Source organism: Ranitomeya imitator, chromosome 3 (genome assembly GCF_032444005.1).
Source record: "Ranitomeya imitator isolate aRanImi1 chromosome 3, aRanImi1.pri, whole genome shotgun sequence".
NCBI classification, from domain to species: Eukaryota; Metazoa; Chordata; class Amphibia; order Anura; family Dendrobatidae; genus Ranitomeya; species Ranitomeya imitator.
The window spans coordinates 737343544-737363743 of NC_091284.1; the positions used below are offsets into that span (position 1 = coordinate 737343544).

Sequence of the window (20200 nt, forward strand, 5' to 3'; positions counted from 1 at the left end):
AAAAAGAAAAAAAGCATTGAAAAATTGAAATCTTATTTTTCTCTCCCTTCCAATGCTAAATGCAGAATGTATGTGATACAAATGGCAACGCAAACGATTTGCCCTTAGAAGGGGCTCAGCTTCAGCATTGATATGAACACTACAGACCTCTGATTAGTTATACTGTACACACACAGGTCTAGACAAGCACTCTCTCCCTCCAATAACAACTATCACACAGCTGTACAATGGCGTAGTTGTGCCGAGCTGGGCGACGCCTGTTCTTTTATAACCCCTGATGTCACACAGCCAATCAATCATAGTAATGCCACAACCAAGATGGCATTACAGTGTCTCATAGCATAGGCAATCCCTACATGCTTATTGGCTATGTAACAGTGGCCAAACATGCGGGGCAGGGATTCAAGTTTAAAATCGAGCACCACCCAATACTCGCCGGGTAACGAGCACATCCGAGCACCCAGATACTCGAGTATCACCTAGCACGTTCGCTCATCCCTAGTAGACACCCACTCCTCCTTCTACACCAATCACCGCATTGGGAATGTGCAGAATGTGCAGAAAGGCAAAACTCATGTGAGAAGTTATATGCAATAACCCCATTAAGGCAATTTTGACTGGGTCCTTTAGGGGGTTGACAAAAAATTGTATAAATTGCCACATTTTAATTTCTTTTTTTTTTCTTTCTAATCTCCTTTTTAGTTATATAAACCTTGAAATGATTTTATTCCAGCATCAGTTAATCTGTAACGTTTTTCTCCTGGTTATCTCGTAGACGTTCTCACCACTCATGGGAGGTCCGGACTTAGGGACGAGAGATCAAGTAAAATCCATGAACGCTTACAAAAGAAGTTGAAAGATAGACATGGTGCACAGAAGGACATGCTGAACAGCCCTCCCTATTCACCCAAGAAAAGCACGTCTCCGGTCAATGAATCTAATGGAATTATTAAAGGGCAGAATAGTCCGGGGTTAAACACAGGACAATCCAGGAATAAACAGAAAGGAAAGAATTCATCCCAGGTAGAAACAGAAATACAAGGTAATTCTGATGAGAGAAAATGGGGAAAGAATTATGAATTGAAAAGGCAAAATCTCAAAGAAATTATATTGTACACTGTGCATCATTAAAGTGTTTTAAAAAAAAACAAAACCTGTCACTTGACATAAATGTGAATTTTTTCCACCTGATTGTAAATGCTGCTCTTCTCCTGAATCTGATATGGTTTTTCTTTTTCTGCTGCGACTCTCCATTCCTGAGTTATGCCCCCCTCTTCCCTCTATTCCTGTTATCCAAGTGGGTGTGGTCATCAACTCTTCTCTATGGGCATCTTCTTGAGAACCAGGCCTAGATGGCTAAAAAAAATTGATCTATAAGCAGGAAAGAGAGGTCCAAAAATCAGGAAAAGCAAGGCACACGAACTCAAGACAAACCAGGGCCAGCTCAAGTGAGCAGCTGCATTTACACCCTGTAAGAAAATCTAAATATATATATGTATATCCTGTATACTCGAGTATAAGCTGACCCGAGTATAAGCCGACCCCCCTAATTTTGCCACAAAAAAATGGGAAAACTTATTGACTCGAGTATAAGCCTAGGGTAGGAAATGCAGCAGCTATCCGTGAATTTCAAAAATAAAAATAGATGCTCCAATACTGTTCATTATGGCCCCATAGATGCTCCATATAAAGCTGTGCCATATAGAATGCTCTGCACCGTTCATTATGGCCCCATATAAAGCTGTGCCCCATATAGAATGCTCTGCACCATTCATTATGGCCCCATAGATGCTCCTTATTAAGCTGTGCCATATAGAATGCTCTGCACCATTGATTATGGCCCCATAGATGCTCCATATAAAGCTGTGCCATATAGAATGCTCTGCACCGTTCATTATGGCCCCATATAAAGCTGTGCCCCATATAGAATGCTCTGCACCATTCATCATGGCCCCATAGATGCTCCTTATTAAGCTGTGCCATATAGAATGCTCTGCACCATTGATTATGGCCCCATAGATGCTCCTCATAAAGCTGTGCCATATAGAATGCTCTGCACTGTTGATTATGGCCCCATAGATGCTCCTTATAAAGCTGTGCCCCATATAGAATGCTCTGCACTGTTGATTATGGCCCCATAGATGCTCCTTATAAAGCTGTGCCCCATATAGAATGCTCTGCACCGTTCATTATGGCCCCATAGATGCTCCTTATCAAGCTTTGCCATATAGAATGCTGCTGCAATAAAAAAAAAATCACATACTCACCTCTCTTCGCTCAGGACCCCCGGCGCTTTCAATATTTACCTGCTCCTCATGCGGCTCCGTCTCTAGCACTGACGCTCAGCAGAGGGCGCGCACTGACTACGTCACCGCACCCTCTAACCTGAGCGTCACTGCTAGAGGACGCTAGAGACGGAGCAGCACTGGAGCGAGGAGCAGGTAAATATCGCGCAGCGCTCCCCTCCCCGTATACTTACTTGCTCCCGGCGCGGTCCCTGCAGTCCCTGCTTCACCCGGCGCTGCATCTTCTTGCTGTATTGAGCGGTCACAGTTACTGCTCATTTTCAGTCATGAATATGCGGCTCCACCTCTATGGGAGGTGGAGCCGCATATTCATTTCTTTAATGAGCGGTACCATGTGACCGCTCAATACAGGAAGAAGATGCAGCGCTGGAATAATTTTCTGGCATAAAATCTTTGATGAATCAGGCCACAGGTCTACTTGAGTCCCACAAGTTTCATCAGAAGTTCCCCTCCCGTTCCTTTGGTTAATTAGGGATTTGTTCACTGCTCCGTTTTACAGCTTGGCTCTGATTGGACATAGACAGGCTACATTGAAGAGAAGAATGATGGCCCCCAGTTGTCAATGTAATCACACCTTTCCAGAAGTAAGAGCACCTGCATGGTGCGGTTCTAAGATAAATTATTTCATGGTAGGAACAAGCATTTAATTAAACAGACATGCCCGGACAGCCATCCAGTCTCATTATTTCATTTTTCTAATATACTAACACAAATGTGGTTACTATAGTGATTTTACCTGATTTAAAAGGAATCTGTCATGTTAAAAAAACAAATGCTATTAACCTAGGGTTAGTAGCAGGGTTAATATGCAGGTTAATAGTGTTCTGAAGCTGTGCAGAAGCCACACTGAAAGCCCGACTACTAGAAGATGATTAATTTGATTCCTCCGGGCAGCGTCCGTCTTTCAGTCGTAGGGGTGTGGCTCCAGTCACCGCTCAATACATAGTCAGTGACCGCTGTAACCTCGTCCCGACACTGAGAGACAGCTGACTCAGCAGTGCATCAATGCTGAGCTGGCTGTCAGTCATTTCTGGGGCGTGGGTACAGCCAACTTTCACTATGCCATATGTCTAGGACTGAAAGCCAGAGTCACCGGGAGGTGCAAAGTTCATTTCCACCCGCTAGCCGGGCTCTTGGTGCGGTGGCCGCTCAACTTTAGATTAACCCCACATCTGCAGGTTAATACTGGGTTTTGCCATAAGAGATATCCTTTAATGTAACTTATTTCACACCTGGTCGGTTTTGCAGTGTAGTGCAAATTACTTCTAAGGGCACAAAACAATAATAACAATATTGTTTGTCATTGTAGAGAAAGACGAAGAGACAAAAGCTTTGGAAGCACAACTCTCCAACATTTCCAAGCCATCGGTAAGTACCGCAATCCTATTACAGCTACTTAATTACCGTATATACTTGAGTATAAGCCGACCCGAGTATAAGCCGACCCCCCCTAATTTTGCCACAAAAAAGTGGGAAAACTTATTGACTCGAGTATAAGCCTAGGGTGGGAAATGCAGCAGCTACTGGTGCATTTCAAAAATAAAAATAGATGCTCCATACCATTCATTATTGCCCCATAGATGCTCCATGTACAACTGTGCTATATAGAATGCTGTGCACCGTTAATTATGGCCCCATAGATGCTCCACATAAAGCTGTGCCATATGGAATGCTCTGCACCGTTAATTATGGCCCCATAGATGCTCCATAGAAATCTGTGCCATATAGAATGCTCTGCACCGTTCATTATTGCCCCATAGATGCTCCTTATAAAGCTGTCCCCCATATATATTGCTCTGCACCGTTGATTATGGCCCCATAGATGCTCCTTATAAAGCTGTCCCCCATATATATTGCTCTGCACCGTTGATTATGGCCCCATAGATGCTCCTTATAAAGCTGTGCCCTATATATATTGCTCTGCACCGTTGATTATGGCCCCATAGATGCTCCTTTTAATGCTGTGCCATATATATATATTGCTCTGCACCGTTGATTATTGCCCCATAGTTGCTCCATATAATGCTGTGCCATATATAATGCTGCTGCTGCTGCAATAAAAAAAAAAAAATCACATACTCACCTCTCTTGCTCAGGACGCCGGCGCTTTCAATAATTACCTGCTCCTCGTGCGGCTCCGTCTCCAGCACTGACGCTCAGCAGAGGGCGCGCACTGACTACGTCACCGCGCCCTCTAACCTGAGCGTCACTGCTAGAGGACGCTGGAGACGGGAGGTGGAGCCGCATATTCATTTCTGTAATGAGCGGTGCCATGTGACCACTCAGTACAGGAAGAATCTGCAGCGCCGGGGAAGCCAGGGACTGCAGGGACGGCGCCGGGAGCAGGTAAGTATAATTACACAGCCCCCACTCCCCCTCCCCTGCAGACCTCCCGGTATATGACTCGAGTATAAGCCGAGAGGGGGACTTTCAGCCCCAAAAAATGGGCTGAAAATCTCTGCTTATCCACTCGTATATATACGGTATTTACTTCCTGTGGATAAAAATCTGTCCTAGTCATTGAAAAATTCTCAAGTGGAACAATCCAACATGTGTCCCATCGCATGACCAGGAACACTCCACCGGTTGCAAAAAACCCATTGGACATTATTCTACCTCTGACATTGTAATGACCAGCATACTTGCTGCACCTCCACATATCCTATATCCGATCGGGTGGGAGGACATCGTTATGGATTTCTGCACATGACTTTAAGATGCCGATGGACTGAGGTTTTCTTCAGGAAAAAGACCACCAACTTCACTCTTTTCAATGTCTGTTTTGCTCACACTTATTTGCTGCAGTTTTTCCGCCAGGATATTTTGGGTACTGACGGAGTTGATTATAGATGCCAGATTTTTTCAGTAGACCGTAGTGGTAGAGAATAGGTAAAAAGTTGCAGCCAACTTTGTTTTTTGACCTGTTGTGCATATTTGCATGCATGGACTGACTTTTCTTTGGAGCTACAATGATGCTACCTCTTAGTTCAGGCCACCAAATTCCACAACCAATATCTGTCATGTACTATCTCCGTAACGTTAGTTCCTGCATTACAATACAGTCATAAGTGCATTCCCCACACATAATGACTGCTGCAGTACAGCGATCACCTTGTGTAGGCTGCACGTACACAGTAATATAGCCATAGTCCAGAACTGCAGATCAAAGATCCAAGACTTGTATCTTGGAAAAAGGCAAATTGCTCGCTGCTCATTTTCACGGAGATGAAAGTGAACCTTCCAATCATTGAGAAATACCGTGGAGCCCACATCAAGGGCCTGAGGGCTGGGAAACCTCTTCTGTGAAGCACTCTTAGTTCGCTTTGGTAAAAGGCTGAACAACCTACAACAGCATTGGTAACACTGAAGTGAATGTAGATAAAAGGCTTCCATCAGCTCACATTAACTGTTTACCACAATTCTGCAACAGACAAAGTGTCGGGCATGGTGTGAAAATTGACATTGTTCTCTGAGCTTATGTGGTTTACATGGAGTTTGGATAATTCTGACACTTCATCCTACTAACGCTCCCACCGACCTAACCATAACAGCTGAATTATAATATCATTTTATTCAACCTGGATGATTAACGCTGAAATATAAATAAGTAAAATAAATGATTGCTAGAATTGCTATATTTGGTTATCTGACCCAAAAAAAACCTGGATAGATTGAGATCAAAAAGTTGTATGTACCCCGAAGTGCTACCAATAAAAGCTACAGCTCATTCTGTAAACAGAAAGAAAAAAAGCCTCCTACAACTCTGCCCAAGGAAAAGATGAATGATGTTGGTTTGTGATTGCAACAATACGTATTACATCTCTCTCTCTCTCTCTCTCTCTTTTTGTCTCTGTCTCTCTCTCTCTCTCCCCATGGCTTCGTTGGCCAAAGCGATTGAATCCCTTCATGACCCCTCTGGGGAGCGGGGCACTCGTCTACCTTTGAGACCCCTCCCTTACAGGGGAATCATCGGCCAGCAGGGTCCGCTCTCACCTGAATTAGGGTACCGTCACACTGAAACGACGCTGCAGCGATACGACAACGATCGCTGCAGCGTCGCTGGAGAGCTGTCACACAGACCGCTCTCCAGCGACCAACGATCCCGAAGACCCCTGGTAACCAGGGTAAACATCGGGTTACTAAGCGCAGGGCCGCGCTTAGTAACCCGATGTTTACCCTGGTTACCAGCGTAAACGTAAAAAAACCAAACATTACATACTTACATTCCGTGTCTGTCCTCTGGCGCTCTGCTTTCCTCTGCACTGTCAGCGCCGGTCAGCCGGAAAGCAGAGCGGTGACGTCACCGCTGTGCTTTCTGGCTGGCCGGCGCTGACACAGGATGCAGGAGGAGTGCAGAGAAGCAGAGCGCCGGGGACAGACAGCTGAAGGTAAGTATGTAGTGTTTTTTTTTACGTTTACGCTGGTAACCAGGGTAAACATCGGGTTACTAAGCGCGGCCCTGCGCTTAGTAACCCGATGTTTACCCTGGTTACCAGTGAAGACATCGCTGAATCGGCGTCACACGCCGATTCAGCGGGAGATCCAGCGACGAAATAAAGTTTCAGACGATCTGCTACGACGTACGATTCTCAGCAGGGTCCCTGATCGCAGTAGCTTGTCAGACACAGCGAGATCGTAACGATATCGCTGTAACGTCACGGATCGTGCCGTCCTAGCGATCAAAGTGCCACTGTATGACGGTACCCTTAGGTACGGACATCCAAAAAACGGATCCGCACTACCTTTCCTGAGCATTGACCACGCCATTCAGCTTCTGGTAGCTCCACTTCTCGCTCATCCTCTCCAGGGGTTTGCAGCGATCATGACTGAGTATGAGTCTGAGGCATCCTTGGACCCGGATTCTCCGGAGTTTCAATCGACTGTGGATTTCCTTATTGAAGCTGTCAATCACTCGCTAAAGGTTGATGACCCTAATTCGGCTCCGGATCATGCGGTATCTTTTAAAAAAACAAACAAAACAAGCGATCCCATAGGGTGTTCGCCTCCCATCCAGATTTTTTAGATATAGTCCGGCGACACAGGGAGCGACCGGATAAGCCCTTTACAGGAAAAAAGGCCCTGGAAACTAAGTATCCCTTTTCCGCAGATCTGGACAAAGATTGGACGGAACCTCCACTAGTAGATCCTCCGGTATCGCGTTTGGCTACCAAAACGCTTTTATCCGTACCTGATGGGGCTTTGATTAAAAATCCCACAGAACGCCAAATGGATTCCCTGGCTCGCTCAGTATGTGAAGCCTCAGGTTCCTCTCTATCCCCTTCCTTCGCTGCGGCATGGGTCGCAAAAGCAATGGTTTTCTGGGCAGATGCCCTTGCAAAATCCATTCAGGACCAGGCTCTTCCGCCTGAGGCGGCGGATCTCGCCAAACAAATTACTATGGCTGGAGACTACTGTATGTGATGTATGCGTCTTTATAGGCAGCAAACTATGCTGCAATTGCCGCCTCAAACGCCGTCACCATTAGGAGAGCACTATGGCTTAGAGAGTGGCGCGCAGATTCCTCTTCTAAAAAGTCTTTGATTTCTCTGCCTTTTCAGAGCGGATGTCTGTTTGGAGAAAAATTAGACCAGCTTATTTCTGATGCTATAGGAGGGAAAAGCAAATTCCTCCCGCAGCACAGCCCAAAAACTGCTTTTCATCGTCGGCAACATTTTCACTTTCGACCCTTTTGCAGTAGCTTATTCTAATCCACCTCCACAGCCTCGTCCAGATCAGAATGATCTCCACATACAGAGAGACCCTCGGCCCTCATACAGGCCGAATCAGTCCTGGCGAGGTAAGCCTAGGCAACACAGAACCAGGGTATCTAGTCCCCTCCAGATTTCTTTCACAATGACTAGGGGAGTTTTCCGGTCGACACCATCAAAGTAGGTGGACGCCTGCTTCTCGTTCAACATGTCTGGCTTTCTGTCATCCACAATGAATGGGTCAGAGACCTGGTGTCTTCTGGTTACCAAATAGAATTCTCCGCCTCCACTCTGACACGGTTTTTTCCCTCATATCTCCCATGTTCAGGAGCTCAGTCTCGCACACCTCACCGCGCAATCGAATCTCTCCGCCAAAACGGGATCATTGTTCCAGTACACGAGAGATTCAGAGGTTTTTACTCAAACCTCTTTGTCGTTCCAAAAAAGGACAGGACGATGCTCCCTATTTTGGATCTAAAGCTCCTAAACAGGTATGTAAAGGTCCGGCACTTCAGGATGGAATCCCTCCGGTCAGTCATCTCCTCAATGGAGAGAGGAGAGTTTCTAGCATCAATAGACATCAAAGATGCTTATCTCCATATCCCAGTCTTCCCGCCACATCAAAGATTCCTGCATTTTGCCATCCAGGAGGACCATTTTCAATTCACGGCCTTATCCTTTGGCCTTGCCACCGCATCCAGGGTATTCACAAAGGTTATAGCGGCGGTCATGGCCATTCTTCACTCCCGAGGAGTCGTCGTGTTGCCACACTTAGACGACCTCCTGATCAAAGGTCCGTCCTATCATGCCTGCGAAGCAAGCGTCTGCATTACCTTGGATACTCTTTTATGCCTGGGCTGGCTGATCAACTTGGACAAGTCCTCCCCTGTTCCAGCCCTAAGGATCTCCTTCCTAGGCATGATCCTGGACACGTCCAAGGGGCTGGTCCTACTTCCTCGGTCCAAGGCCCGAGCGCATCAGCAGGGAACCCGGACGCTTTGTCGTCCCTTTTCTCATTCCATTCGGTTTGCCATGAGGAGCCTGGGGAAAATGGTGGCCGCAATGGAAACTGTTCCCTTCGCCCAACTGTATTTCCGCCCTTTACAACAGGCTCTGCTGGACAATTGGGACAGGAGTCCCTTATCCCTCGATCGGCCATGTCCTCTGTCCCCGCAGAGCAGGCAAGCGCTCAAATGGTAGACTTTGGAATCAGCTCTCAACCAGGGGAGGTCTTTTCTCCCTATTCACTGGCTGGCGGTAACTACCGACGCCAGCCTCCTCGGTTGGGGAGCGGTGTTTCGCCACCACACTGCCCAGGGGCGTTGGATGATTCGGGAGTCGAGACTTCCGATAAACATCTTGGAGATTCGAGTGATCAGATGTGCCCTGAGACGTTTCTACTTCCTCCTCGTGGGTCACCCAATTCGAATTCGATCAGACAACATCACAGCTGTGGCGTACATAAACCATACGGGGGGTACCCGCAGCAGGGTGGCAATGCAGGAGGTCTCCCACATTCTCAGTTGGGCCTAGAACAACCGCTCCACCATTTCTGCAGTGCACATTCCAGGCATTGAGAACTGGGCGGCAGACTTTCTCAGCCGTCAGGGTCTCGCCTCGGGGGAGTGGGAACTCCATCCGGAGGTCTTCCAGCAGATTTGCCTTCGCTGGGGGACTCTGGACGTGCATCTGATGGCGTCCATACTGAACGCAAAAGTTCCCAATTTCGTAGCACGTTCTCGGCATCCCCAGGCCATCGGGGTGGACGCACAGATATCCCCATGGCATCGGTTCCACTTCCCGTACGTGTTTCCTCCGCTTCCTTTACTACCGAAGGTGATCCGAAAAATCAAGATGGAGGGGGTTCCTTTGATCCTAGTCGCTCCAGATTGGCCACGTTGCACATGGTACGCGGAGCTCGTTCAACTCGTATCTGACGTTCCCTGGCGGCTACCAGATCGCCAAGATCTGCTTCGCCAATGGCCGATCTACCACCAGAGCTCAGGGGCCCTACGTTTAACGGTTTGGCTGTTGAAACCTGGATCCTAACTCAAGCTGGTTTCTCCCAGCAAGTCATTGCCACCATGATAAGCGCTCGCAAGACGTCTTCCGCTCGCATCTATCACCGCACCTGGAAAGCCTTCTCATGGTGCAGGCTCCGTGGTCGTCCTTCTCTCGTTTTTTCAATTCCCTCCAATCTGGAATGTTTCCAGTCCGGCTTGGATTCCGGTCTGGCGCTCAGTTCCCTCAAGGGTCAGATCTCGGCATTATCCGTGTTGTTCCAATGTAAGATTGCTGCTAACTTGCAAGTCAGGACTTTTGTTCAGGGGGTCTCCCACGTAGTTCCCCCCTATAGAATGCCGTTAGAGACTTGGGATCTCCATTTGGTCCTGAGTGTTCTTCAGGAGTCCCCTTTTGAACCTCTGCAAGATGTCTCGCTGATTGTTCTCTACTGGAAGGTCACTTTCCTTGTGGCAGTAACCTCTATCAGGCGAGTCTCAGAGTTGGCCGCCCTGTCCTGTTGGGCGCCCTTCCTTTCCTTCCACCAGGACAAAGTGGTCCTACGTCCATCTCCGTCTTTTCTTCCCAAGGTGGTCTCATCCTTCCACCTTAATGAAGATATCGTTCTTCCCTCCTTCTGTCCACAGCCAAGACATAGGGTTGAAAAGGCCCTTCACACCTTGGACGTGGTGAGGGCTCTCAGGAGGTACATTTCTAGGTCTGCCTCCTTCCGCAAATTGGACTCCCTCTTTGTGCTCCCTGAGGGTCACAGAAAGAGTTTAGCCGCTTCAAAAGCCACGATAGCCAGGTGGATCCGATCAGCTATTCAAGAATCTTATCGGGTCAGGGGCAGACCTATCCAGGCGGGGATTAGAGCACACTCAACTCGGTTGGTGGGTGCTTCCTGGGCCATTCGGCACCAGGCGTCTGCAGAGCAGGTTTGCAAAGCCGCAACATGGTCCAGCCTGCATACTTTCATGAAGCACTACAATGTTCACACTCAATCTTCTGCGGATGCGGCAGGCGTATTCTACAAGCGGCCGTTGCACATTTATAGTCAGTTGGTACACAGAGTTATTTGGTTATATTGTTCCCCACCCAGGGACTGCTTTGGGACGTCCCATGGTTCTGTGTCTCCCATTGTGGCGAAGGAGAAATAGCGATTTTGGTGTACTCACCGTAAAATCCTTTTCTCCAGGCCACTCATTGGGGGACACAGCACCCACCCTGTTAGCCTTATGGCTTGTTCCTTTTTTGGCTTTTGGCTTATTCTGACATGTTATGCTCTAATATTATGTTATATGTTGTTAATGATCTCCTACTGCTTTTACACTGAACTGGGTCTCTGGAAGCCAGCATGAGGGTGTATGCTGCAGGGGAGGAGCTAACTTTTTTTGTCTCAACTTGGTGTCAGCCTGCTAGCAACAGCAGCATAACACCCATGGTTCTGTGTCCTCCAATGAGTGGCTCGGAGAAAAGGATTTTACGGTGAGTACACAAAAATTCCTATATTAGGTAATATAATCCCATATGAGGTAATATCCAAAATATAAGGTAAAATCCAATATATGATTTGATAGCCGTTATTTGAGGTAATATAATCAGATATGTGCGGAACTATCCAGTATATGAGGTAATATAATCCGAGATGTGAGGTAACATAAATATATATAGTAATATTGATATGAGGTGAAATATTCTTATGTTAAATATAATCCAATATATGGGGTGATACCCGTATATTAAGTGATGTGATGTACTATAATCTGATATATGAGTTGGTATAAGCCAATTTATGAGGCAATATCCAATTTATGAGGCAATATAATCTGATATATGGCGAAATATCCAATATGAGGCAATATCTGTTGTATGAGGTAATATAATCCCCATATATCAGGCAAAATAATCCTGTATGAGAAAATATAATCCATGACATTTGCATACGTAGACCCGTTCAAGTGAATGGGTCTGTGCACATGTCTGTTTCCACGGACCGTGTGTCCGTAGGCAAAACACGCTGACATATCCGCTTTTTAACAGCAGCGTGGTCTGCAAAACGTCTTGCGCACATGCACACCGATGACACACTGATGATATCCATGTGTCATCAGTGTGACACATACCAGTGACTGGGAATCGGCGGTACTGTTCACACTGTTCCCCGGCGCCGGGTGCTGAAGACCGCTTTTCATTGTTCTCCCCTGCTCGCAATGCGTGATAAAGTTTTCATGGTGATCTGCAGTGAACTCACTGTACTGAGGTGAACTCACTGACTTTTTCTCACGTTGCTGAGGTCACCGCTGCGCAGTCTTAGTGACTCGCGGTGACATCACCTTGCTCGCAGCGGCTCATTAATCAGTGGTTCTCAGCCTTGACAGTCGCATCTTAGCAAGTTGAAAACTTTATCTTCAAACATGGATTACGGTGCCGGACAGAACGACGGAGAGGTCAGGGGTATTTGGTTGTTTTTTCATTTTGTTTAATTACAGGAGACGAGGGCTTCAGTGGAATGGGCGATAGTTGAGTATTACTGTGTTTTGTTATTTTTAAATAAGGACAAGTTTTTTGTTTGTTTTTTTTTTTCAAATAAAAGAAGTTATACTTGCTTTGTGTTTACTTACAATACAACTATAGGATTAGTAATGGATAGGTCCAGTAATCATTATATTTTGTTATAACTAACAGTTAGTTACTGTGCGCAACAATGCCGGGCTGTTCAGCTAGTTTATATATAATATAGTGTTATTGTGCAAAAGTAGCAAGACACAAAATACTATGAATTAGATGGTTTCTACAAAGCTAGAACTTTTGTGGGGGTTTTTTGTTCACCTTTATTCTTAAAAACAGAATAAACAGTGACCATAATGTTATCTGTACAACAACATGGTGCGATTGAAAACTGCAACTTGTCTGGTGAAAAAGTAAAATGGTGGTAACAGTACTCTACTACTGACTTTCTTTCTCATACATGTAGGATGTGTTACTCCCCTGTGATTCACATAAGGAACACACACATCTTCTGTTGCTCCTCCTTCATGAACACACACCTCATTTATGTTGCTCCTCTTCTATAAATGCACACCACTCCCTCTGTTGTTCCTCCTCTATGAATACACACCCCCTCTATATTGCTCCTCCTCTGTGAATACACACCCCCTCTATATTGCTCCTCCTCTGTGAATACACACCCCCTCTATATTGCTCCTCCTCTGTGAATACACATCCCCTCTATGTTGCTCCTCCTCTGTGCATACACACCCCCTTTGTTTCTCTTCATCTATGAATGCTCATCCCTTCTATGTTGCTCCTCCTCTGTGAGCACACACCACCTCTATTTTGCTTCTACTTTATAAATTGCCACCTCACCACCTCTATATAGCTCCTCATCTATGAATTCGCACCTCCTCTTTGTTGCTCTCCTCCTCTATGAACGCACACCACCTCTGTGTTGCTCCTCCCCTATGAACTCACACCTGACCTTTTATATGAACCGACCCTTCCTCCATGTTGCTGGTTAGCAAACAATTTGCATTCACAAAATCTAAACTGCTTTTCATAAATGGCCAGTCATTTTTATTTTATTTGTTAGTCAGTTGCGTGGGCACTGGGTAGGGTTATACAGGGCTCAGCTTTCAGAGAACAGTTAGATCTGCTTCAGAGAAAACCGTGATTTTAGCAAAACTGCCCTGTAAGTAACACATCACTGGAATCGGGGTCTTTTTTCCTACATTATCCTGCTCTCAAATGAGGCAGCAGAAACCTTTAAATGGTCAAATCAGCTGTAAAGCTGTTATGTAAATAATGAATGGATTTGTTTCATATATGTTTTTGTTGTTCATGTACTGTTTTGTTGTTTTGCAGAGATTTCAGCTTTAAAGAGTTAGAGGACCTTTCTCAAAATTTTTCATGTTGAATTGGACACAGTGTGTAATGGAGGCTGCAGAGTGGTATATAACTTTTTTTTTTACTTTCTCTTTTCCATTGCAAAGATATTGGCATTAAAAGTATTTGAAACCCAATGTGTTATTTATTTTTATTTTTTTTAAGGCAGCAATAGTCAAGGAGAGACAAACCGACCTCCACCATAGTTCAGAGCAGATTTCTCAATGTGAGATTTATGAGTAGAGCCTTGATTACCTGGTCTAGGTTCCTGGATGAGTCAGAGTGCAGAAGGGACAGTGCAGCTGAGTTTACTCTTGCCATATTACAAACATTTCTAGCGGCTTTCCTAGCACTGTAAGTTTTGCTGCATTGCACTCCCCTCTCCCACACTGCCTGTAAGGAGATGAGAGCTCAGTGTCCGTATTACACACGGCTGTTGTGTTTAATTTGTATTCACTCTGCGTTGAGAGCAGAACAGGGTCTCATAGCATCTTACACAGGGATAGTCCAGAACAGGCAGGTTACTACCTTGTGAGATGCAAGGAAGCCCTAATCTCGCTGTAGAGTGAGTCAAAATGCTTGAGCACAGTAAACATGTGCGATTACTGACATGCTCAATGATCAGGAGTGCTTATAGAAGGTCTGTAATGTGACACCGCTAAACTCAACTGCACTGCCACTCCCCCCACACTGACTCCTGCAGCAGGTTAGACCAGGAGAACAGAGCTGTATCATTCCATCTCGCAATGTGAAACCTGCTCTGACCTATAGTGGGGTGTGTTCTTTGTTCCTTTTCATGTTGCTGCCTACTTATGGTCAGCATCATACAGGGAGAAGTACACTTCCCAAGTGAAAACTGTCTGATAACACCCACTTGGACTTAAAAAAGTTAACTCATTAGGTGACAAATACTTTGATTCTAATATCTACACAACGGAGAAGCAAAATTTGAAAAGAAAACAAATCTTTTTATTTCACTTTGCAGCCATTATAACATTGTGTGTCCAGTTCAACATGAAAAAAATTGGTGAACGGTCCTCTTTAAAGAGAGTGTTTCTATAACCCCTTCTATGAGCGAGTGACCCTCACACATGATATCCTACCCCATGTAAATAGCTGGCAGGTTATACTACTTCATCCTGGTATAAAGTGGATTTCCATGATGGTAACTGCTCAGTGCATTGGTTAGAGAAGTCTTGGTAGTAAGCTGGTCATGAAGCTGACTTCTATCTGAATGCTGTCCCAACATAATCACCATTTTCTGCCATTTTCCCATATTGCAAAGTGTTCGTAGTTTTAATCATATGCAGTGTGACTTCTTCTTTTATTAACCGGACTCTATGTACTGTTAGCATTGTAAACAGTAGCCAGTTAATATATATACTTTTAATGTGTTTGGAGTTTTCTACAACTATCCATTTGCTTCACCCTCTTTTTTTTTTTTTTTCCTGAGACTTCACATTGAAGTCGTTGACATTACAACTGCTGGTTGTAATGAATCAAGCTCATTTAGCCACTAAAAGAAAGAACCTGGCACTCAACTTAATGCTCGTGAGATTTTAATGGTAGTAGCCAAAAAAACGTTTCGGTCCTATATCTGGACCTTCATCAGTTACGTACTATGATGAAAAAGTGAATGACTGTAGTGTCATATAAGGCACAGCATGGTCTGCGTCTGGTATTCGCGCAGATAGGTTTAGGCACACAGATTGGACTTATTAATGCTGATAGGTGCTGTGCTTGTGTCCAGACACGGAATCCCCGTGAGACAAGCGGGGATTCCGTGTCTGGACACAAGCACAGCACCTATCAGCGTTAATAAGTCCAATCTGTGTGCCTAAACCTATCTGCGCGAATACCAGACGCAGACCATGCTGTGCCTTATATGACACTACAGTCATTCACTTTTTCATCATAGTACGTAACTGATGAAGGTCCAGATATAGGACCGAAACGTTTTTTTGGCTACTACCATTAAAATCTCACGAGCATTAAGTTGAGTGCCAGGTTCTTTCTTTTAGTATCACATGGTGTGGGAACCTACCTGGGCACCACTAGTAGTAGTGCACACGGCTTTATCTTTGAAATTGCATTTAGCCACTGACCTGGTGAACATTGATATCAATAGGTGGAGGGATTTTTATATCTGTCATTGCCTGGAGAAGCATTTGTGCGGGGGGACATTTGTGCACTATTAATCGTGCACACTTAATCTAAGTACATTTATCAAAGTACTGGCAGTTACAACACGGCAGTTAGACAGGGCAGGAGACAGGTAAGACAATCAAATATATCTATTCCCTGTACATTGGGAACCCAACAAATATTCACCCTATACCATTGTATAATCTATATCCTGGTTGCTGCATTCACTGCCCCTGCATTAACTCTCTACACTCCTCCATTCATATCGGCCCCTCTGTCCTTTCCTCTCCTATGTATAGCACTCACGCTCTGTTCACATTGCTTAACAGCCCTGAGCCACTCGGTCCCACCATCCAACACAAGAAACGCTCTCACAAATCACTTAACCATCTGCTCACGCTTTCTATCCTCCTTCTCCTAGTTGCAGGAGACATCTCTCCCAACCCCGGCCCCCCATGTTATAACAAGTCTAACCTCCCAACTGAAACCCCTCAGAAACCCCTCTAACCTTATTAATATCCCATGCATGCCTTTTGCCTCTTTCAATTGTGCCCTTTGGAATTCTCGCTCTGTGTGTAATAAACTCCCTTTCATCCATGACTTCTTCCTTTCTAATTCTCTTAACCTCCTGGCTCTTACTGAAACCAGGATCCAGCAGTCGGACACCACCACTGCTGCTGCTCTTACATATGGTGGACTACACTTTTCTCATACCCCAAGATCGGACAACAGAGCAGGTGGAGGCGTTGGTCTGCTCCTTTCACCCAAATGTACCTTCCAAGTTATCCCTCAAGTACCCTCGCTTGTCTTCCCTTCTTTTGAAGTTCATGCGGTCAAACTCTACTACCCCTTCTCCATGCGAGTGGCGGTGGTGTATCATCCTCCGGGCCCCTCTCATCAGTTCCTGGATCACTTTGCCACCTGGCTTCCACTCTTTCTCTCCTGTGATATCCCCACCCTCATCATGGGTGATTTCAACATCACTTTGCTTTTGCCCTCTCCCCATCTGCTTCTCACCTTTTATCTCTAACCTCCTCTTTCGGCCTCTCGCAGCATACTAACTCTCCAATGCATGAAGACGGAAACTCCCTCAACTTGCTCCCCTCTCCCGCTCTCAGACCACAACCTTCTTTCATTCTCTATCAAGAACTGCCATCCCGCTCAGGTCACCCCCACTTTCCACACTTAAAGAAACATACAGGCCATTAACACCCAGATACTTATGAAGAACTTGACCCTATCTCCTCCATCTCATGTCCTGATTCTGCACTGAAGCATTACAATGAAACCCTGCAAAGTGCCCTGGATGATATTGCACCTTCTATACATAGAACAACTAGGCACAGACGGCAACAACCATGGCACACGCTACAAATAAGTTTCCTGCAGCGGTGCTCCAGGTCCGCTGAACGTCTGTGGAGAAAATCTAATCTACCCGAAGATTTCATCCATTATAAGTTCATGCTTAAAACATACAACTCTGCCCTTCACCTCTCCAAACAAACCTCTTTTAACACCCTCATCACCTCACTGTCCAATAACCCTAAACGTCTCTTTGACACTTTTCATTCCCTACTCAACCCAAGAGTGCAGGCCCCAACCACGGATCTCCGCGCTGACGAACTGGCTAACTACTTCAAAGAAAAAATTGACCACATCCGACAGGAAATTATCTCCCAATCCCTTCATACCATGCACTGTCCTCCCCCATTGCATCTAGTTCACTCTCTGACTTTGAACTAGTTACAGAAGAAGTAATCAGGCACCTTGCATCTTCTCTCCTGACCACTTGCACCAGTGACCCCATTCCGTCACATCTCCTCCAGTCCCTTTCCCCGGTTGTCAAATCTCGCCTAACAAAAATGTTCAACCTTTCTCTCTCTTCTGCTATCTTTCCTTCCTCACTTAAGCATGCCATAATACATCCATAACTTAAAAAAACATCACTCAATCAAAACTGTGCCGCTAATTATAGACCTGTCTCTAATCTTCCCTTCATCTCTAAACTCCTGGAATGCCTGGTCCACTCTCGTCTTATCCGCTATCTCTCAGATTACTCTCTTCTCGACCCTCTGCAATCCGGTTTCAGCTCTTTACACTCTACTGAAACTGCCCTCACTAAAGTCTCTAATGATCTACTAACAGCTAAATCTAATGGTCACTACTCCATGACTAATTCTCTTGGATCTCTCCACAGCATTCGATACTGTGGATCATCAGCTCTTCCTCACTATGCTCCGCTCCATCAGCTTCAAGGACACCGTTCTCTCCTGGTTCTCCTCCTACTCTCTGACCGCTCCTTCACTGTATCTTTTGCTGGTTCCTCCTCCTCCTCGTCTCCCCTTCGTCTTACTGTTGGGGGTTCCTCAAGGATCTTACCGCTGTCTCTAACATCATGTCCTCCCTCTATCTGAAACTGAACCTGTCAAAAACTGAACTCCTCGTGTTCTCTCCCTCTACTAACCTACCTTTGCATGACATTGCCATCTCCGTGTGTGGTTCCACCATTTCTCCCAAGCAACATGCCCGCTGCCTTGGGGTCATACTTGTTTCCGAGCTTTCATTCACCCCCCACATCCGATCACTGGCTCGCTCTTCTTATCTGCATCTCAAAAACATTTCTAGAATTCGCCCTTTTCTTACTTTCGACTCTGCAAAAACTCTTACTGTTTCTCTTGTTCATTCTTGTCTGGACTATTGTAACTCTCTACTAATCGGCCTCCCTCTTACCAAACTCTCCCCACACCAATCTGTCCTGAATGCTGCAGCCAGGATAATTTTCCTCACCAACCATTACACCGATGCCTCTACCTTGTGCCAGTCATTACACTGGTTACCCATCCACTCAAGAATCCCTCATCCATAAAGCACTCCATGGCTCAGCACCACCCTACATCTCCTCCTGGTCTGTCTACCACCATACCCGTGCTCTTCGTTCTGCTAATGACCTGAGGTTAACATCCTCAATAATCAGAACCTCCCACTCCCGTCTCCAAGACTTTTCAAATGCTTTGCCAATTCTTTGGAATGCACTACCCAGGTTAATACGACTAATTCCCAATCCCCACAGTTTTAAGCGTGCAATAAAAACGCATTTGTTCAGACTGGCCTACCGCCTCAACGCATAACCTAGCTATCCCTGTGTGGCCCATTCAAAAAACTTAAACCATAATCAGGTTCCTCGCATTATGTTCTCATACTCTTTATGAAGTTAATAACCCTCTGTGTCTTTACTATTACATATTTAGGCTGTTTAACTGGTTCATGCAGCTTTACATGAACACCTGATCCTTACATTATGGCTGGTCCAAACAACGAAAGCAATTGTTACCATCCACCTCTCGTGTCTCCCCTTTTTCCTCATAGTTTGTAAGCTTGCGAGCAGGGCCCTCACTCTTCTTGGTATCTGTTTTGAACAGTGATTATTGTTATGCTGTAATGTCTATTGTCTGTACAAGTCCCCTCTAGAATTTGTAAAGTGCTACGGAATATGTTGGCGCTATAGAAATAAAATTATTATCTGATTTTGCCTTTTATATTACCTGGTGTACAATTACATATGTTTGTGTCATTCTCTAGGTATCTGACATTCAGGCAAGGTCTGTAATACTCACTTGGTCGCCTCCTTCCAGCCTGATCAGTGAAGAAAATGATGGGAGCATTACCCAAGAAGTTTACACTTATGAAATATTATTATCCAACAATGGGAAGGATGGAAAATACAAGGTTGCATACAGGTATGTGACTCATTTTATTGGCACCTTAAAAGAATCTTTAAGAAGACCTGTCCTTGCTGGTTTCTTCCTTTGATCAGCTGGTTCATATAGAAGAATATGCTCAGCAGATGCTATTCCTATACAGGTTGGTTTTATACAAGGCATATACTGCGCATGTAATACAGAAAGGAAACCTTTGACGGTCTCCTAAAGCCTTGTTCACACATGCTCTAGGAAACATAAGTTGTTTTTTTTTTTCTTTTTAATACAACAGCGTATGGCTAATTAAAGTTTTTCTGCTTTGTTTGCTTTTTTCGATGTCACATTCTTTCATAAACTCAAATACCGTAGTGTAGAGTTGATCTTACTGACAGTGCCTTTTAACCCCTTCACGACCTTGGTCAGGTGGTACTTGCCAACCTTAGGCATACGGAGTACA

General features: G+C 45.3%; 1 protein-coding gene across 3 annotated transcripts in view; it reads left to right on the forward strand.

Annotated features, from left to right (window-relative positions):
* Positions 1-20200, forward strand: part of FNDC3A (fibronectin type III domain containing 3A) — a 365351-nt gene that overhangs the window by 273449 nt on the left and 71702 nt on the right. For all 3 annotated transcript variants that reach the window (XM_069758841.1, XM_069758840.1, XM_069758842.1), the window contains 3 exons: positions 776-1042; positions 3616-3674; positions 19625-19782. In XM_069758841.1, coding sequence (XP_069614942.1) covers positions 776-1042; positions 3616-3674; positions 19625-19782 — 484 coding nt within the window. The remainder of the gene's footprint in view (positions 1-775; positions 1043-3615; positions 3675-19624; positions 19783-20200) is intronic.